At 44.9% G+C, this 12,417-nt stretch overlaps 3 protein-coding genes across 3 annotated transcripts; 2 read left to right on the forward strand and 1 right to left on the reverse strand.

Annotated features, from left to right (window-relative positions):
* The first annotated feature begins 206 nt into the window (after positions 1-206).
* LOC105275226 (protein yippee-like 1) lies at positions 207-6,358 on the forward strand. The gene is made up of 5 exons (XM_011331925.3): positions 207-469; positions 3,444-3,768; positions 3,880-3,923; positions 4,080-4,188; positions 4,276-6,358. Exons 2-5 carry the CDS (start codon positions 3,667-3,669, stop codon positions 4,363-4,365), a joined length of 345 nt encoding a protein of 114 aa, XP_011330227.1. The 5' UTR covers positions 207-469; positions 3,444-3,666; the 3' UTR covers positions 4,366-6,358.
* Positions 6,359-6,550: 192 nt separating this feature from the next.
* Positions 6,551-10,918, forward strand: LOC105275227 (tonsoku-like protein). Its single transcript, XM_011331926.3, has 2 exons — positions 6,551-6,909; positions 6,984-10,918. The coding sequence occupies exon 2, from the start codon at positions 7,035-7,037 to the stop codon at positions 10,776-10,778; it is 3,744 nt and encodes a 1,247-aa protein (XP_011330228.2). The 5' UTR covers positions 6,551-6,909; positions 6,984-7,034; the 3' UTR covers positions 10,779-10,918.
* A 72-nt stretch (positions 10,919-10,990) lies between these two features.
* LOC105275231 (U6 snRNA phosphodiesterase) lies at positions 10,991-12,260 on the reverse strand. The gene is made up of 4 exons (XM_026973962.1): positions 12,111-12,260; positions 11,802-11,944; positions 11,309-11,643; positions 10,991-11,204 (listed from the first exon to the last, which is right to left on the reverse strand). The coding sequence occupies exons 1-4, from the start codon at positions 12,224-12,226 to the stop codon at positions 11,013-11,015; spliced, it is 786 nt and encodes a 261-aa protein (XP_026829763.1). The 5' UTR covers positions 12,227-12,260; the 3' UTR covers positions 10,991-11,012.
* Positions 12,261-12,417: the final 157 nt, after the last annotated feature.

Raw genomic sequence — 12,417 nt, forward strand, 5'->3', positions numbered from 1 at the left:
TGTAATCGGTCAAATGGAAATTTGAGTAAAACACGCCAAAGCAGCTAAAGCGCGCGGTGCGCACTTCCCGAGCTCTCGACGCGAAGGTGAACGACGCTTCGAACCTTCGAAGCGACAGCGGGCAGCGGCGTTCGCGTGCTCTACCGGTGATGTCCGAAAGCAAGACGCGCCACTCGGCGCGTGCGCACGGGTCACCGTATGCGATTCCGCCTGCGGACGAACCGAAATAAATCGAACGACGCCGAGTCGATCAGCAGTACGTTGTTGGCCGTACGTGAGCGTTTCTTGCGTCAGTAATGATCAAAACGAACTGTGGTGGTCGTCGTGGTTGTTTGTGGTACTGCACAAAGACGAAGCAGCTGTGATTGGCAGTTTGTGTCCCGAGCTACGAGACGCAAGGTAGAGAGAGGATCGAATACTCGCATCGTCGCTCGCTCGCTCGCTGCAGCGCTCACGGATACATATGGAGGTACGTAAAAAGCTTCGATGCGATCCCCGATTTATTTCCGTGCACGCGTCTTTGTTTACTTTAATAATGCCCCCGCTGTGATCGCGCGATCATAACGGACGATGATGCGTCAGAGTCGAATAGTGATCCCGATAGTAGCGGTAACGCGATAACGAAACGCGTCGTTGGTAAAGTTGGTCGACGCATCGCAGCGCGACGCCGTGCAAGCGCAAAGCGCGGTACTCGGAATTTCGGAGCTGTTTCGCTCGTTTCACCGTGTTGCGCACGTTGTATCACGAGAATGGCTCTTTTATCCTGCAACTCGCGTCGCGGGTGGTGCGCGATCGTCGAGTTTGCCCCCAACTACGCATTATCGCATTTTCCAATTTCTGTCAAACGTAGCGAGAAACGAGCAGGAGCTCGTCCAGCATCGAATCGCTCGACGATGCTCCTGCCTGTAGGCGCTGCACGCGCGTTAAAGCATCGGGCTTGTGTACATTCTCAGCTGATGGAGCCTGTCAGCTGCCTCGTTCGTCGTGCCTTGCCCCGCCGCCTCGCCTCGTCTCGATCTTATTTCATCTCACCTCACACCTCGTTTCGCTCCATCTTGCCTCGTCGTCTCGTCGTACGTGACCTACCTGACTGTAACCGTATCACTGTGACAGTTGACAACCTCCTTTTCCCGTTATCCATCGACATTACTCTCGATCGATCGATTTTACCGCCTTTCTCGCTCGCTCGTCTATTAATCTCTCGTTTTTCGAATCGTCCTTTTTACAGGATCGCGCGTATTCTCCATTACCTTTGTTTTTCGCAGTTTTCACCGTCGCTTATTGCGACGCTGGTGCCGAATTGCAATTCGTGCAACGCAGTTCTATTTATTTATGTACCGTTTTTGCAAGCGTACACGAGCGCGTATACGAGCGTAGGTGTATGATAAGTGGATGCGAATACGCAAACGGCAGTGTCACGAGATAATGCGCATCGACTTGTTTTGTATACGTTCACAGCTGATCCCAACTGCCGCGTCATAAAAATATCGAAGCCATTATCTCTCGAGCAAGCTCCAATACTTGTACGGTAGCTGCGCGCACGCGCGCACATGTCGCGACTATTTCTCATAATAATTTGCTACATCTTTCATCGAGCGATTATTCCGATTATTAATAAGCGAACGTCTTACCATTCTATCCGCGTGTATTAGCATCGTCAAAGATGAATAATGCAAGACATATATATAAATTAACCGCGCTCCATGCGTGTGCATGTGTATGCGGTCCGCTAGATGCGTGATAGAGATTCCCTCTCCCTCGTTATTTATACAAGTTGTCGCGATATGACCGCGCCATAAATACCTTGTTTTTCGTACGTATGTGCAATTGTGCGTCAAACGTCAACACTACAGTCTGTAGGTACTCTTGTATCGCGTCGCGGAGCGCATCAATGGCACGCGATGACGAAAGAATGTCTCCTTATCGCGCGCACTCTGCGTCGTGTACAGAGGAACGTGAGCTTGACACGGGTCTTCGCAAAGGGAAAAGGGGAAAAGGGGAAAAGGGAAAAAGGGTCGCGCGTTGTCCTTGCGAATGCGGACACATTGATGCACGCAGCTGTATGCGCGCGGCCGCGTGAACCTGTTGGACAACGGTTTTGTGTACATTTACAGCTGAGTTGACTGTCAGCTGACTGCGCGACAGAATGTGCCGTGCGCGCGTGCGTCTTTCCTCGCCTCCATGTTTCTTTCTCTCTCCCTTTTGGGCCATGTCATTTTTCACTTTTATATTCTTTGTTCCGTTTGTTCCGTTGCTTTTTCGATATTCGTTGGTGCTATTTCAGTATACTCTGCTCTTTCTCTCTCTCCCTCTCTCCCCTCTAATCGGTGCGTTGCGGCAACGTGGCGACGACGAGGGCAATGGCTCCCGCCCATTTCATCTTCGGACCAACCCCGCTCGCGTTCGTACGTATCTAATGCGGGGTGAAGGGTTACGACTGGCATAAATTGCACAAAGGACGGTTCATAAATAACTGCGGCGAAGGAGGGCCTCGTACGCTTCGACCCTCGGTCATCAACCCTTAACTCGCCGCTCTCTCTTCTTCCTTTCATTTCCTTCAAAAGTATTAGTAATTCGTCGCGGTGTTCCGAGAAATTACGACCGACTTTTTCGGTCAGTAAAACGACTATAATAATAATATAACAGTGATATAATAGTAACGTAATAGTAATATAATAAGAGAAAGAGATGATTCAATTGTTATCTTTGCATTTTTCTGTTATTTCAATTACGTTATATTATTCGAACGTCGTGGAATAGAAAGGTTCAGCCGTTCGTCGTGACGCATATTTGTGCAAAGAGAGTAAAAAAGACGCCAGTGCGTCTGCAATGAGTAGCAATGACCTTGACTAGTGTGTTGACTCGCAAGCTCTGTTCTCTCTTTGTTCTCGGGCTCGTCCGTTAGAAAACTCGTTCTCTCGTTCGGTAAGAAATTCCGTTCACTTGTGAATTGGTCGACTGTGCGCAAATCTCTCGATAATCGAAATGCTCTTCGTTAATCAATTATCGCGACATTACTAGCAAATATTAGCGAAACAATTGTAATTTTTTACAAGATGTAGACAAGGGTAGAGTATCCGTTTCGAGGACAAGCAAATAAGACGCTGAAATTGCTTGTATCGTTAATGATTTCTAACAACGTCCTTGTCTCTTTGTTTGAATGCGCGTCAGTCGATACGCGGCACACCCGATGCAGTTGCTCTCTGAAAACCACGTTGCTTTCAACGTCATTTTTACAGTTGTCACAAAATATTAGAAAAAGTTGCGACGACACGTGCACCAATCAAAAAGCGCCGAAAAAAGGACAATGTTTTCTCGTGATGCAGACTTTGACATCGCGACGAGAGAGAGAGAGAGAGAGGGGGGGGGGGAGGATCGATTCGATTAATTGAAAACATTCGACATAAAGACGCACGATTCTGATATCAGGTCGCTGCTTACAGGTGTCCCCGAACCGGCGCTGTCTGAACCAGCTCAACAGCTGATCGGAGTACGAAGCGGCGGTGAACGGGGCTACAATCGCACCACCACCCCGCGTTTCCGAGAGATTGAATCTTGTGTCCGCTAGGTAAAACACGGATATCTTGGCGGAGAAGACGGATCTATCCTCGCGCGCTTCGCAGAAGGATAGAGCGAAGTGTGTCTCGCTCGCTTGGATACGCCATCATGGTGAAAACTTTTCAAGCGTACCTACCTTCCTGTCACCGCACTTACTCGTGCATTCACTGCCGTGCTCATCTCGCTAATCACGACGAACTCATCTCCAAGGTGAGCGATCGTCGTCTCTCCTTGCTGATTCCTCGCGACAAAACTTGACGCAATGTCTCCTTTCTTTTTGTCACTGTCATTCAATTACATTTTATCCGTTTTACGTTTCAGTCCTTCCAGGGCAGTCAAGGTCGTGCCTATCTCTTCAATTCCGTGTAAGTACAAATAATCGGACGATGGGGAACACACGTTGCTGCGGCATCAATAAGCCGTATCGATGAAATATTCATTTGGCTTTGAAAGTTTTCCTTTGAAATGGAAGCTAGTATACTTGTGTTGAAGTTTGATAATCGTGCCATCTGTATATACAGGGTGAACGTTGGTTGCGGTCCCGCGGAGGAGCGAGTTCTGTTAACTGGACTGCACGCTGTCGCTGACATCTATTGCGAATGTTGCAAAACCACCTTAGGATGGAAATACGTTAGTTATCGAATTTAAGAAAAGTTGAAAAAAAAAAGAGAGTGAGATTATCGATGGCATTAATCACATGTAACGATGTATTTTTAGGAGCATGCGTTCGAGTCAAGTCAGAAATATAAGGAAGGAAAGTTTATAATTGAACTTGCCCACATGATCAAGGAGAATGGATGGGAATGAAGAGCAAAAGGGAATAGAACAGTTCCCTGTGCCTCTCGTCAAACTTTTCCTAATAACGCCTACAACGTTGTTCTAATTAACAATGTGCGGCCCCCTCTCTACTCGAACCACCAACGAAAGTCTGTGATTTCATTTGTGATTTATAATCTTAATCTCTCGTAATCTTCGTTTCGGACAATTCAACATCGGTTTGCTTCTCTGATCAAATCGAGTTAAGCGAGGGCGATCTGTATTCGCCAGTGAACACACACACACACACACACACACACACACACACACACATCGCAACAATACATGTACACGTACATCACCGGGTGTTGTAAAGAAATTATTTTTCAAAGGAAGAAAAGATAGTAGAGTAAGACGATAATGTCGAGCTACGGTGGAGTATGAATGGGGAGTATGATGAAGGTGCCATGGTGGAAGTAAAGAAGCTAGATCGCTCGGTACGAGCAGTGGGGTGCCCCTCCTCTCTAATTTTGATTCATTATCTTTGTAGACATTGCGTGGCGGCGTGTGTCAACACTGTGAATGTTAAAAATTAAACGCGCGGGGCACCCCGACAATCAGTTTTATCCACATTTTCTCGCACTGGAACAGCGCAAGTGCCACAGACTTTGCCGGACTGATTGCCTGCCTGCCGCGTCTATCATTGGAATTTCACTGCCGATATTCCTAATACTAATTAAGGATTACTACGTCTCGCATCCTGACGTGGTGACGTACTATAGTCTCTTAGTTTAGCGTACATTATAGAATACTAAAGCCTATATTACGTTATTATAGGACTTTGTGGATATAGAAAATAGGAATAAATCAGAGTGATGCAAGGGAAGCACGGGGAATAAAAGAAAGAGAGAATAAATGTAATGTAATGCAAATGAGTCGTCACATATATATGTGACATATATACATATATGAAAGAGAGAATGTAGAAAAGACTAGTTGTGTGTCACGTGTTACGTTTGGTGTTACGTTCACACGTTTTGCCAGACTATCCGTTCATCTGCCAGTCGCCACCGTTACTGCAGTAGTACCATCTTCTAATATGTTTATGCGTTTTCATCAGTTGGGTAGAGCGTGGGATGATTGGATCTTTAGTTGTAAACTTTTACAACTGCGAAACTTCCTATGTGCACGTAATATATAATATTCGAAATATAGACAAAGATAATTGTACGTTTAACATTGATTTCATTAAGGTAAAGATTAATCATCATGATTACGCGAATCCTACTATTTGCAAACAGATTATTTACGAGAATACGAGGCTTTTTTTATTCATTCGCTGAACATTGCAACACGGTGTATAACTGAATCGTCGCGTTAGCGAAATGTCTTTGTAAACAAGATGATGATAAATTTATCACGTTTCACTCCTTGACGAGTTCTTCCGCCTGCCAACTTTCTTGCTACGATTATCGAAACGATAACGTTAGTAAATTTACGCTGACATCAACTTTCCGAAACTGTTTCTCGTTTTCGTGCACGTGTTACATTAGTGGCAAGTTGCGCCCGTTGCATCAAGAGAGAGAGAGAGGATTATAATTTGTACCGCATAAAATACTTTATGCTATCGATAATCTTTTGCACCATTTTTCACACACAGAATTATGTCTAGATAAAGCATATGTATTTAGCTTTCGACTGCATACATACGAAAGTGTATTTGCGCGTATGTAGGGAAATGTCTGCCTGCTTATCTGCAATCCGACCGTTTGCTCGACTGATTGATGGAATAAATTGAATGAATGTTTGAATGAACGAATGAATGAGCTGGCCTAATATTTACGCTGTCACTCAAAGAGTACTTTTTATATTAATGTACCGATCCCATTGCTCCTTCCCATCCGCACTCACCTTTTCCGAATCTTGTTAAAATGTACCTATCAACACTAATTCCGTAGTCTTCAGCTCCTCCACAACTTCCACCGTCACAAGATTTGCTTTGTAAAACGTGTTCTTAATAAAAGAAAAAGAGAAGGAAAACATATAGAGCGTTGCTGATAATTTGATCGTCCGCGCTCCTCGAAATCTATGTAAATTATCAATACCTCTCGCGAGTCTTTTATATTTTAATGTAAAATTTAATCTGATTATATTTTTGCAATCTGTATTTTTGTATAGTAGTAGAAAACATTGGCAATTCGTAGGAATGTGTGTGTGTGTGTGTGTGTGTGTATTATTATATCTGTATTAATAAATCATGACACTCGACAACGAGTATCACGCACTCGTACGTTGCGAGAAATGTCGAGTCGTACTACTATCCCATTTGTATCGGGCAAAGATGGTGTGGCGACTACCCCAGTTGGCACTGCAAATGCTACGAAACACTACCGTCGCACAAAATTCTGACAGATGGCGTCATGGCTCCATGGCGCGAGAATTGTAGAGCATGTTATCTAACCTCGAAAACCAAGAAAATGACACTTTTAATTGAAATAACAATTTTCGTTGAGTAATTATTATAACCAACTTCCGAAAATTTACTTATCAAGACATGTCAAGCGCAAAGTCAAAATATTCTCATTGAAATTGAAGGTACTGTTTTCGAAACGTTTACCGCGTAAACATCTCGAGTGAAAAAGTTAATAATACAACAATTATTCTCGTAGGATCTTGATAAAGAAATTGTTTATCTCCATCCTCCATCGAAAGCCGTTAAGATGAGCATTGATAAACTTATAAAAAAGAAGCAGCATGCCAAACGAGAGGGGAATCTTTGTCAGTTGGCAGAAATCTCAAAGACTCTCGGAGACACGTACTTTGAGAATCAACAGTCGGAGGAAGCTCTACGGGAATATACGGAGCAATTGAGCATTTGTGAAGGTTTACAAGACAAATTGAACAGTGCGATAGCACACAGAATGATTGGAGAGGTCTATGCGAGTTTGGGAGATTACGAGGAAGCACTGATGCATCAGAATTTACACTTGGAAGGCGCTAGGGAAATAAGAAATTTGATAGAGGAACAACGCGCGTTTGCTACTTTGGGCAGAACTTACTTTTGTCTAGCCGAGAGTTTGAGCAGTCAATCGCACAAGTACAACGAGGCTTTAGCAAACGCAAAGATGGCTTATGTGAAAAGTATGGAGTTGTGCGACCAATTGACAGGGACCGAGATCAAGCTGGAGGAGAAACTGCTGATGCGGGCAAGACTGTTACTTAATTTAGGCTTGACACTGGAGGCACAAAAAGAGACGGGACAGGCGATTGATTTAATTGAGCAAGCGACTGAACTGTGCGTATCAAAGAATTTTCAGGAGGACTTGCATCGAGCATGTATCTCTTTGGCGGGCATTTACGAACGACAGGGCAATCAGGAGCTAGCGTTAAGTTACATCGAAACTGCGGGTACTGTGAACGACACACGTTTGAAGGCCGAAGCAATGATGTCGAAGACAGAGTTACTTATGCGAACTGGACAATGGATCAAAGCGCGTAAAGTATTAATATCTCTGTACACGAGCAGCGGATTGCCAAAGGACATTGATCGTTGGGTGGAGAAATATCTAAGGATCATGGTAACGTTGTGCCGAGCCGAAAACAATCTTCTTCTCGAGAGCGATATTCGAGCGAAGGAAAAATTGTACGAGACTTTGGGCGACGCATCGGTTGCTGCGCAATGCTTCGAAAAGGGCGTGGAATATTACCGGCAGATGCTAGCTTGTGCGGAGAAGACTGGTAGCGAGATAGGTGTTTCCTTGGTAAGTCTGGCTCAAACGCTAAAAGACGCGGGACGTTACGAGGAAGCGCTGCCGTACGCGCGGAGGGAACTCGAGCTTTGTACCGATCCCCGAGAAACGTGCAGGTCCGCATTGTTTCTGGCGGATCTGTCGATAGAGACTAACGCCCGTGAAACGGAAATTCGGGAGTATTACGCTTTAGCATCGAGTTCAGCAAACGAGAGCGACAACAATGCTGCAATTAAGCTGCAAAAGTCCGTTACGAAGGAATTCGCTGGCTACTTGGAGAGTATAGGCCAGTTCGATGAGGCGAGGGACGTGAAGCGAAAAGCGGAAATGTCATTGGAGGCACCGAGTGATACGGAGAGCGAAGCATCCTCCGATGGAAGCGACAAGATTGGCGCCGATGTCTGTCTGGAGGATTTGTCTGATCTGGAAAAGGACGAGGAAACTGTCAAGGTAACGAAAAGGAGGCGAAAGAGAGCATCTACGATCAAGAGGAACGAGAAGGGTGAGACGCAGCTGCACGTAGCGTGCATTAATGGCGATATCAATGCCGTCGAGAGGCTGTTATCGTCCGGTCATTCGACGAACGTTCGAGATCATTGTGGTTGGTCGCCTCTTCACGAAGCTGCAAATCACGGTTACGTAGATATCGCGGAATTGCTTCTAAAGCATGGTGCAAACATCAACGATCCGGGTGGTGCATCCTGCAAAGGCATGACACCACTTCACGACGCCGCGTGCTGCGGGCATTTTTCGATGATGCAGCTTTTGACGCAGCACGGAGCAAGTTTAACGCTCAAAACTCACGATGGCGATACAGTGTTGGATTGTTTGGAGGAATGGAGAGATCGCGTAAACGACTTGAGCCCTGAGGACTTGGTGGAATACGACGTGATGCATAAAAAGCTTTCCGCAGTTATTCCAACGAGAAATAGAAAGCGAAAGAAATGTGATATCGTTGAAACATCGGACGAGAGATCTGAGCTTCGGCAGGTGTCTGCTGGTGAAGATTACAAAAGAACGATCGCGAATTTGAGATGTTTCAACAAAGCTAACAAAGCTGCTGCTGCATTGAAAAGCAGCGACGAGTCGCGCGCACCCTTGGTAAATGAACAACGGATTCTTGCCAATGACGACTGGCTCGAGGACGACGTCGGAAGCATGACAAGGAAAAGGAAAGCGTCAAACGGTCACACTGAAAAGAACGTCACGACATTGAAAAGAAAATCTGCTGATGGAAACGTAGAGAGTGAAAAAGCTACGAAAAAATTAAAAGTTCAAACTAAGGAGGAAGCTTCTGATGCGAGCGAAGGTAGCGACGATAATAGCGCGAGCGAAATCCTTGAAATATTTAAAGAGGTGAAAAGAAAACGACAAACTTGCTTGATCTCGAGTGGATTTACCGTGTCTCGTAGTCCATCTCCGGTGATTAATTCGCAGTCGTCTCCACGGTACAGTGACATCTCGACGAATTCGAAAGAATACGTGCGTCTACGTACGCGTGTCAAAGAGATGGTACTCGATCTGAAGGTAGAAGTTTGCGAAGACGAGCAAGAGTTTTTAACGCGAGTTACAACCGCTGCTGAATGTACCTTCTACCATGAAACCGGCTGCACAGCCAAGTTGCTGCTACAGCCGATAAATGGATGTACCATGGCAAGTATTTTACAAATTGCGAGAGAAAATACGAGCGACAAACTGGAGTGCGAGATGGTCGAGCTGCAGATTCCATCGACCGTCGAGCGATATAAAACCATTTGTCATACTCACGATACAGCTCCCCGCGAGATTACGCTAAAGTGTTTAAAATCATGCGAAAATACACGCATCTTCCGCGTGAAGCCTGACGATACCGATAAAGAATTGCTCGTACCGTTGTTACGAACCTTGGCGTACGAGAGAAACGTTAGGGTGTTGCAGTTGTCGGGCATGGCGTTACTGACAGCAGGAACGTGTTTACACCGGTGTCTCTCGAATCTGTCGTTGTTGCAGGAACTCTGTTTAAAAGGCTGCGATATTGATTTTGCTTGCTTGCGCGAAATAGACTCGTTGCCGACTCAGTTAAGAGTCTTGGACTTGAGCTACAATCCGTTGAGCCCCAAGAGTTGCGACACCCTGCGAAAACTAATTGCACCTCTGCGATATTTGCAAACCCTCGATTTACGTTACTGCGAGCTGGACGATCTTTGTCTTCCGCTTGACAATCCGAATCTGACGAGTTGCGACATTTCGTGGAACAGACTAAATCGTCATGCAACCACATGGTTCCTGAGTAGACAGTTGTTTGATTTAAATCTATCCAACGTTCTCTCTTGCGACCAATCCGTCTCGAGTTTGGACGTAACGAGCACCGTTCTCTCACCTAGTCTCGAATCGTTGGAGCTCTCATTCTGCGACGTAACGGACACTGATGTAAAGATTATTTTAGCACAGCTGCCTAGGCTGTTAAAACTGATACTCCGCGGAAACACAAAGGTCTCTCCGTCATCTGTAAATGCGTTGTTGGCTCGCCAACCCACGTTAACTTATATCGACGTTAGTGGTTGCAAGAGTATCGCGAGTAGTCCAGATGCAGGATTAGTTATACAGAATCCCGAAATGTGTACGCTATTGGCTAGTATGGTGGCTGATCTATGCGACGCCTGGATTAAATTATGGCGAGACACAGCTACCGTAACGAGATTGCCACACAATTTGGCGATTTTCAGACCGACGTAACTTAAGATGGATTAATAAAGATTATAGTTTTAATGTACGAAGAATAGCGCGTTCCTCGGATGATACGACTTGCATCTTGTAATTGAAATCGTAACAAATCGTAATAAATGAAGCGGTAATGTCACCGCGTTTGCGAATTAGTAATGAATCCGTTTCTTTTTTGTAGAAAAACAAGAACGAGAAATTATGCAAGTTCTTTAAAAGAGAGATTTGACAGTTTACTTGAAAGTTGTGTTATTTCAGTCTAAAGACACGATACTTGTTGCCAACTTTACAACATATCTCGTTGACGCATACGCTGGTATCCTCGGGGTTCTCTGCGAAAAATTCACTTAAACTCTCGGTAAGCGATGGCAACAGTTCCTTCAGGTACGCTTCCTCGTCTCCGAGGCACCAGAAGAAACTCACGTGATACGACGAGTCATCCTGCACAGTGGCACAGCGATTAATTTGAATGCGGAATGCGAGTTGTAAAGTAAAATCATCATTCACTAGTGTCCGTGCTCAAACGTTGCACGTGCGATGTTTACCTCGGCAAAAGGCAGCAATCGATATTCATCTAATACACAGGTGATAGCCGCTATTAAGTGTCGTTGCATCTCGTCGTCATTCTGACAGCGGATTCCAAGAAATGTGCGAGTCCTCTCTTCGTTACGGTATACTCTTACATCGGTGAGCCGTAAAACAAATTGGTTGCACACGCAACACACATCCCTCAGCCTCTCGATGAACGATGGGATCCAATGGTACTTTAGGACCAACGTACGACTGAGACTAACGTGAAGATCGGAGACAAGGTGACCTTGGACCGGTAATTTATTTAATGTAGACTTTATCCAAGCGTAAAAACGTTCACTGGCTGTGTCTACAAAGAATTAGTACGTTTGCATAAAAAGATACGGTCGGTAGTATTTGTGAAAATTTCAATACTTTTCGAGATGTGTGATCTGTCGCAACGTATCGATGAATACTATTCTAATTGTAAGCGATTCTAAGCGCTCTCGACGCAAACAGAATACTTACAATTTACATAAATGAACGTTGCCCAATTACCCCGCTCGTGTTTAAAACTGCGCGTTCGTCCATCGTGTAGGAACGGATCGTCGACCAGTTCCTCTGAATACGTGACTCCTTTCCACGATAAAATAGTTTCAGGTACAGCTAATCTAATTAATGGAATGGATTAATGGAATGGATTAATGGAATGTTTTTCATTTAGTGTTTTTGTCTCGTAGTGTGTCTTTCGGACGAATTTTCGTTGAGCAACACTCGTTCTCCTCCATTCGTGACTTTACGAACTTTTGCAAACACCTGATAGAACATTCGAAATACCTGTTGTTTACTCGTCTCGTTGTCCTCGTGTCGACGTTGTCGTCTTGTTTCTTTTCATCGCACCTATCCTCATCCGAGTCGGAAGAATAGGTTTTTATTAACTGTAAACCGGCCATAACTTGTTTAATTTAACGTTTCTTCTTCTTATTATTATGATTACGATTATGATCATTACTGTTATTCTCTGTGACGTGAATCCACGATTTCGGAGCATGCTAACGCTCCGTCACATAGTTTCGATAAACTGCGAAAGGTGGCGACCATCTCGAACGAGGTTTCAGGAGAGTCCGCTACGCGCCTACACTGT

This window comes from Ooceraea biroi, chromosome 11 (genome assembly GCF_003672135.1).
Source record: "Ooceraea biroi isolate clonal line C1 chromosome 11, Obir_v5.4, whole genome shotgun sequence".
Taxonomy (NCBI): domain Eukaryota; kingdom Metazoa; phylum Arthropoda; class Insecta; order Hymenoptera; family Formicidae; genus Ooceraea; species Ooceraea biroi.

Bases quoted from the DNA above. Each gene is read 5' to 3' on its own strand.
- LOC105275226 (XM_011331925.3), top strand. From the start codon at position 3,667: ATGGTGAAAACTTTTCAAGCGTACCTACCTTCCTGTCACCGCACTTAC. The intron at 3,769-3,879 runs GTGAGCGATCGT...TTTACGTTTCAG, and splicing joins ACGACGAACTCATCTCCAAG to TCCTTCCAGGGCAGTCAAGG. The intron at 4,189-4,275 runs GTTAGTTATCGA...ATGTATTTTTAG, and splicing joins CCACCTTAGGATGGAAATAC to GAGCATGCGTTCGAGTCAAG.
- LOC105275231 (XM_026973962.1), bottom strand. From the start codon at position 12,226: ATGGCCGGTTTACAGTTAATAAAAACCTATTCTTCCGACTCGGATGAG. The intron at 11,644-11,801 runs GTAAGTATTCTG...AATTCTTTGTAG, and splicing joins AACGTTCATTTATGTAAATT to ACACAGCCAGTGAACGTTTT. The intron at 11,205-11,308 runs GTAAACATCGCA...GCCACTGTGCAG, and splicing joins GATTGCTGCCTTTTGCCGAG to GATGACTCGTCGTATCACGT.
- LOC105275227 (XM_011331926.3), top strand. From the start codon at position 7,035: ATGAGCATTGATAAACTTATAAAAAAGAAGCAGCATGCCAAACGAGAG.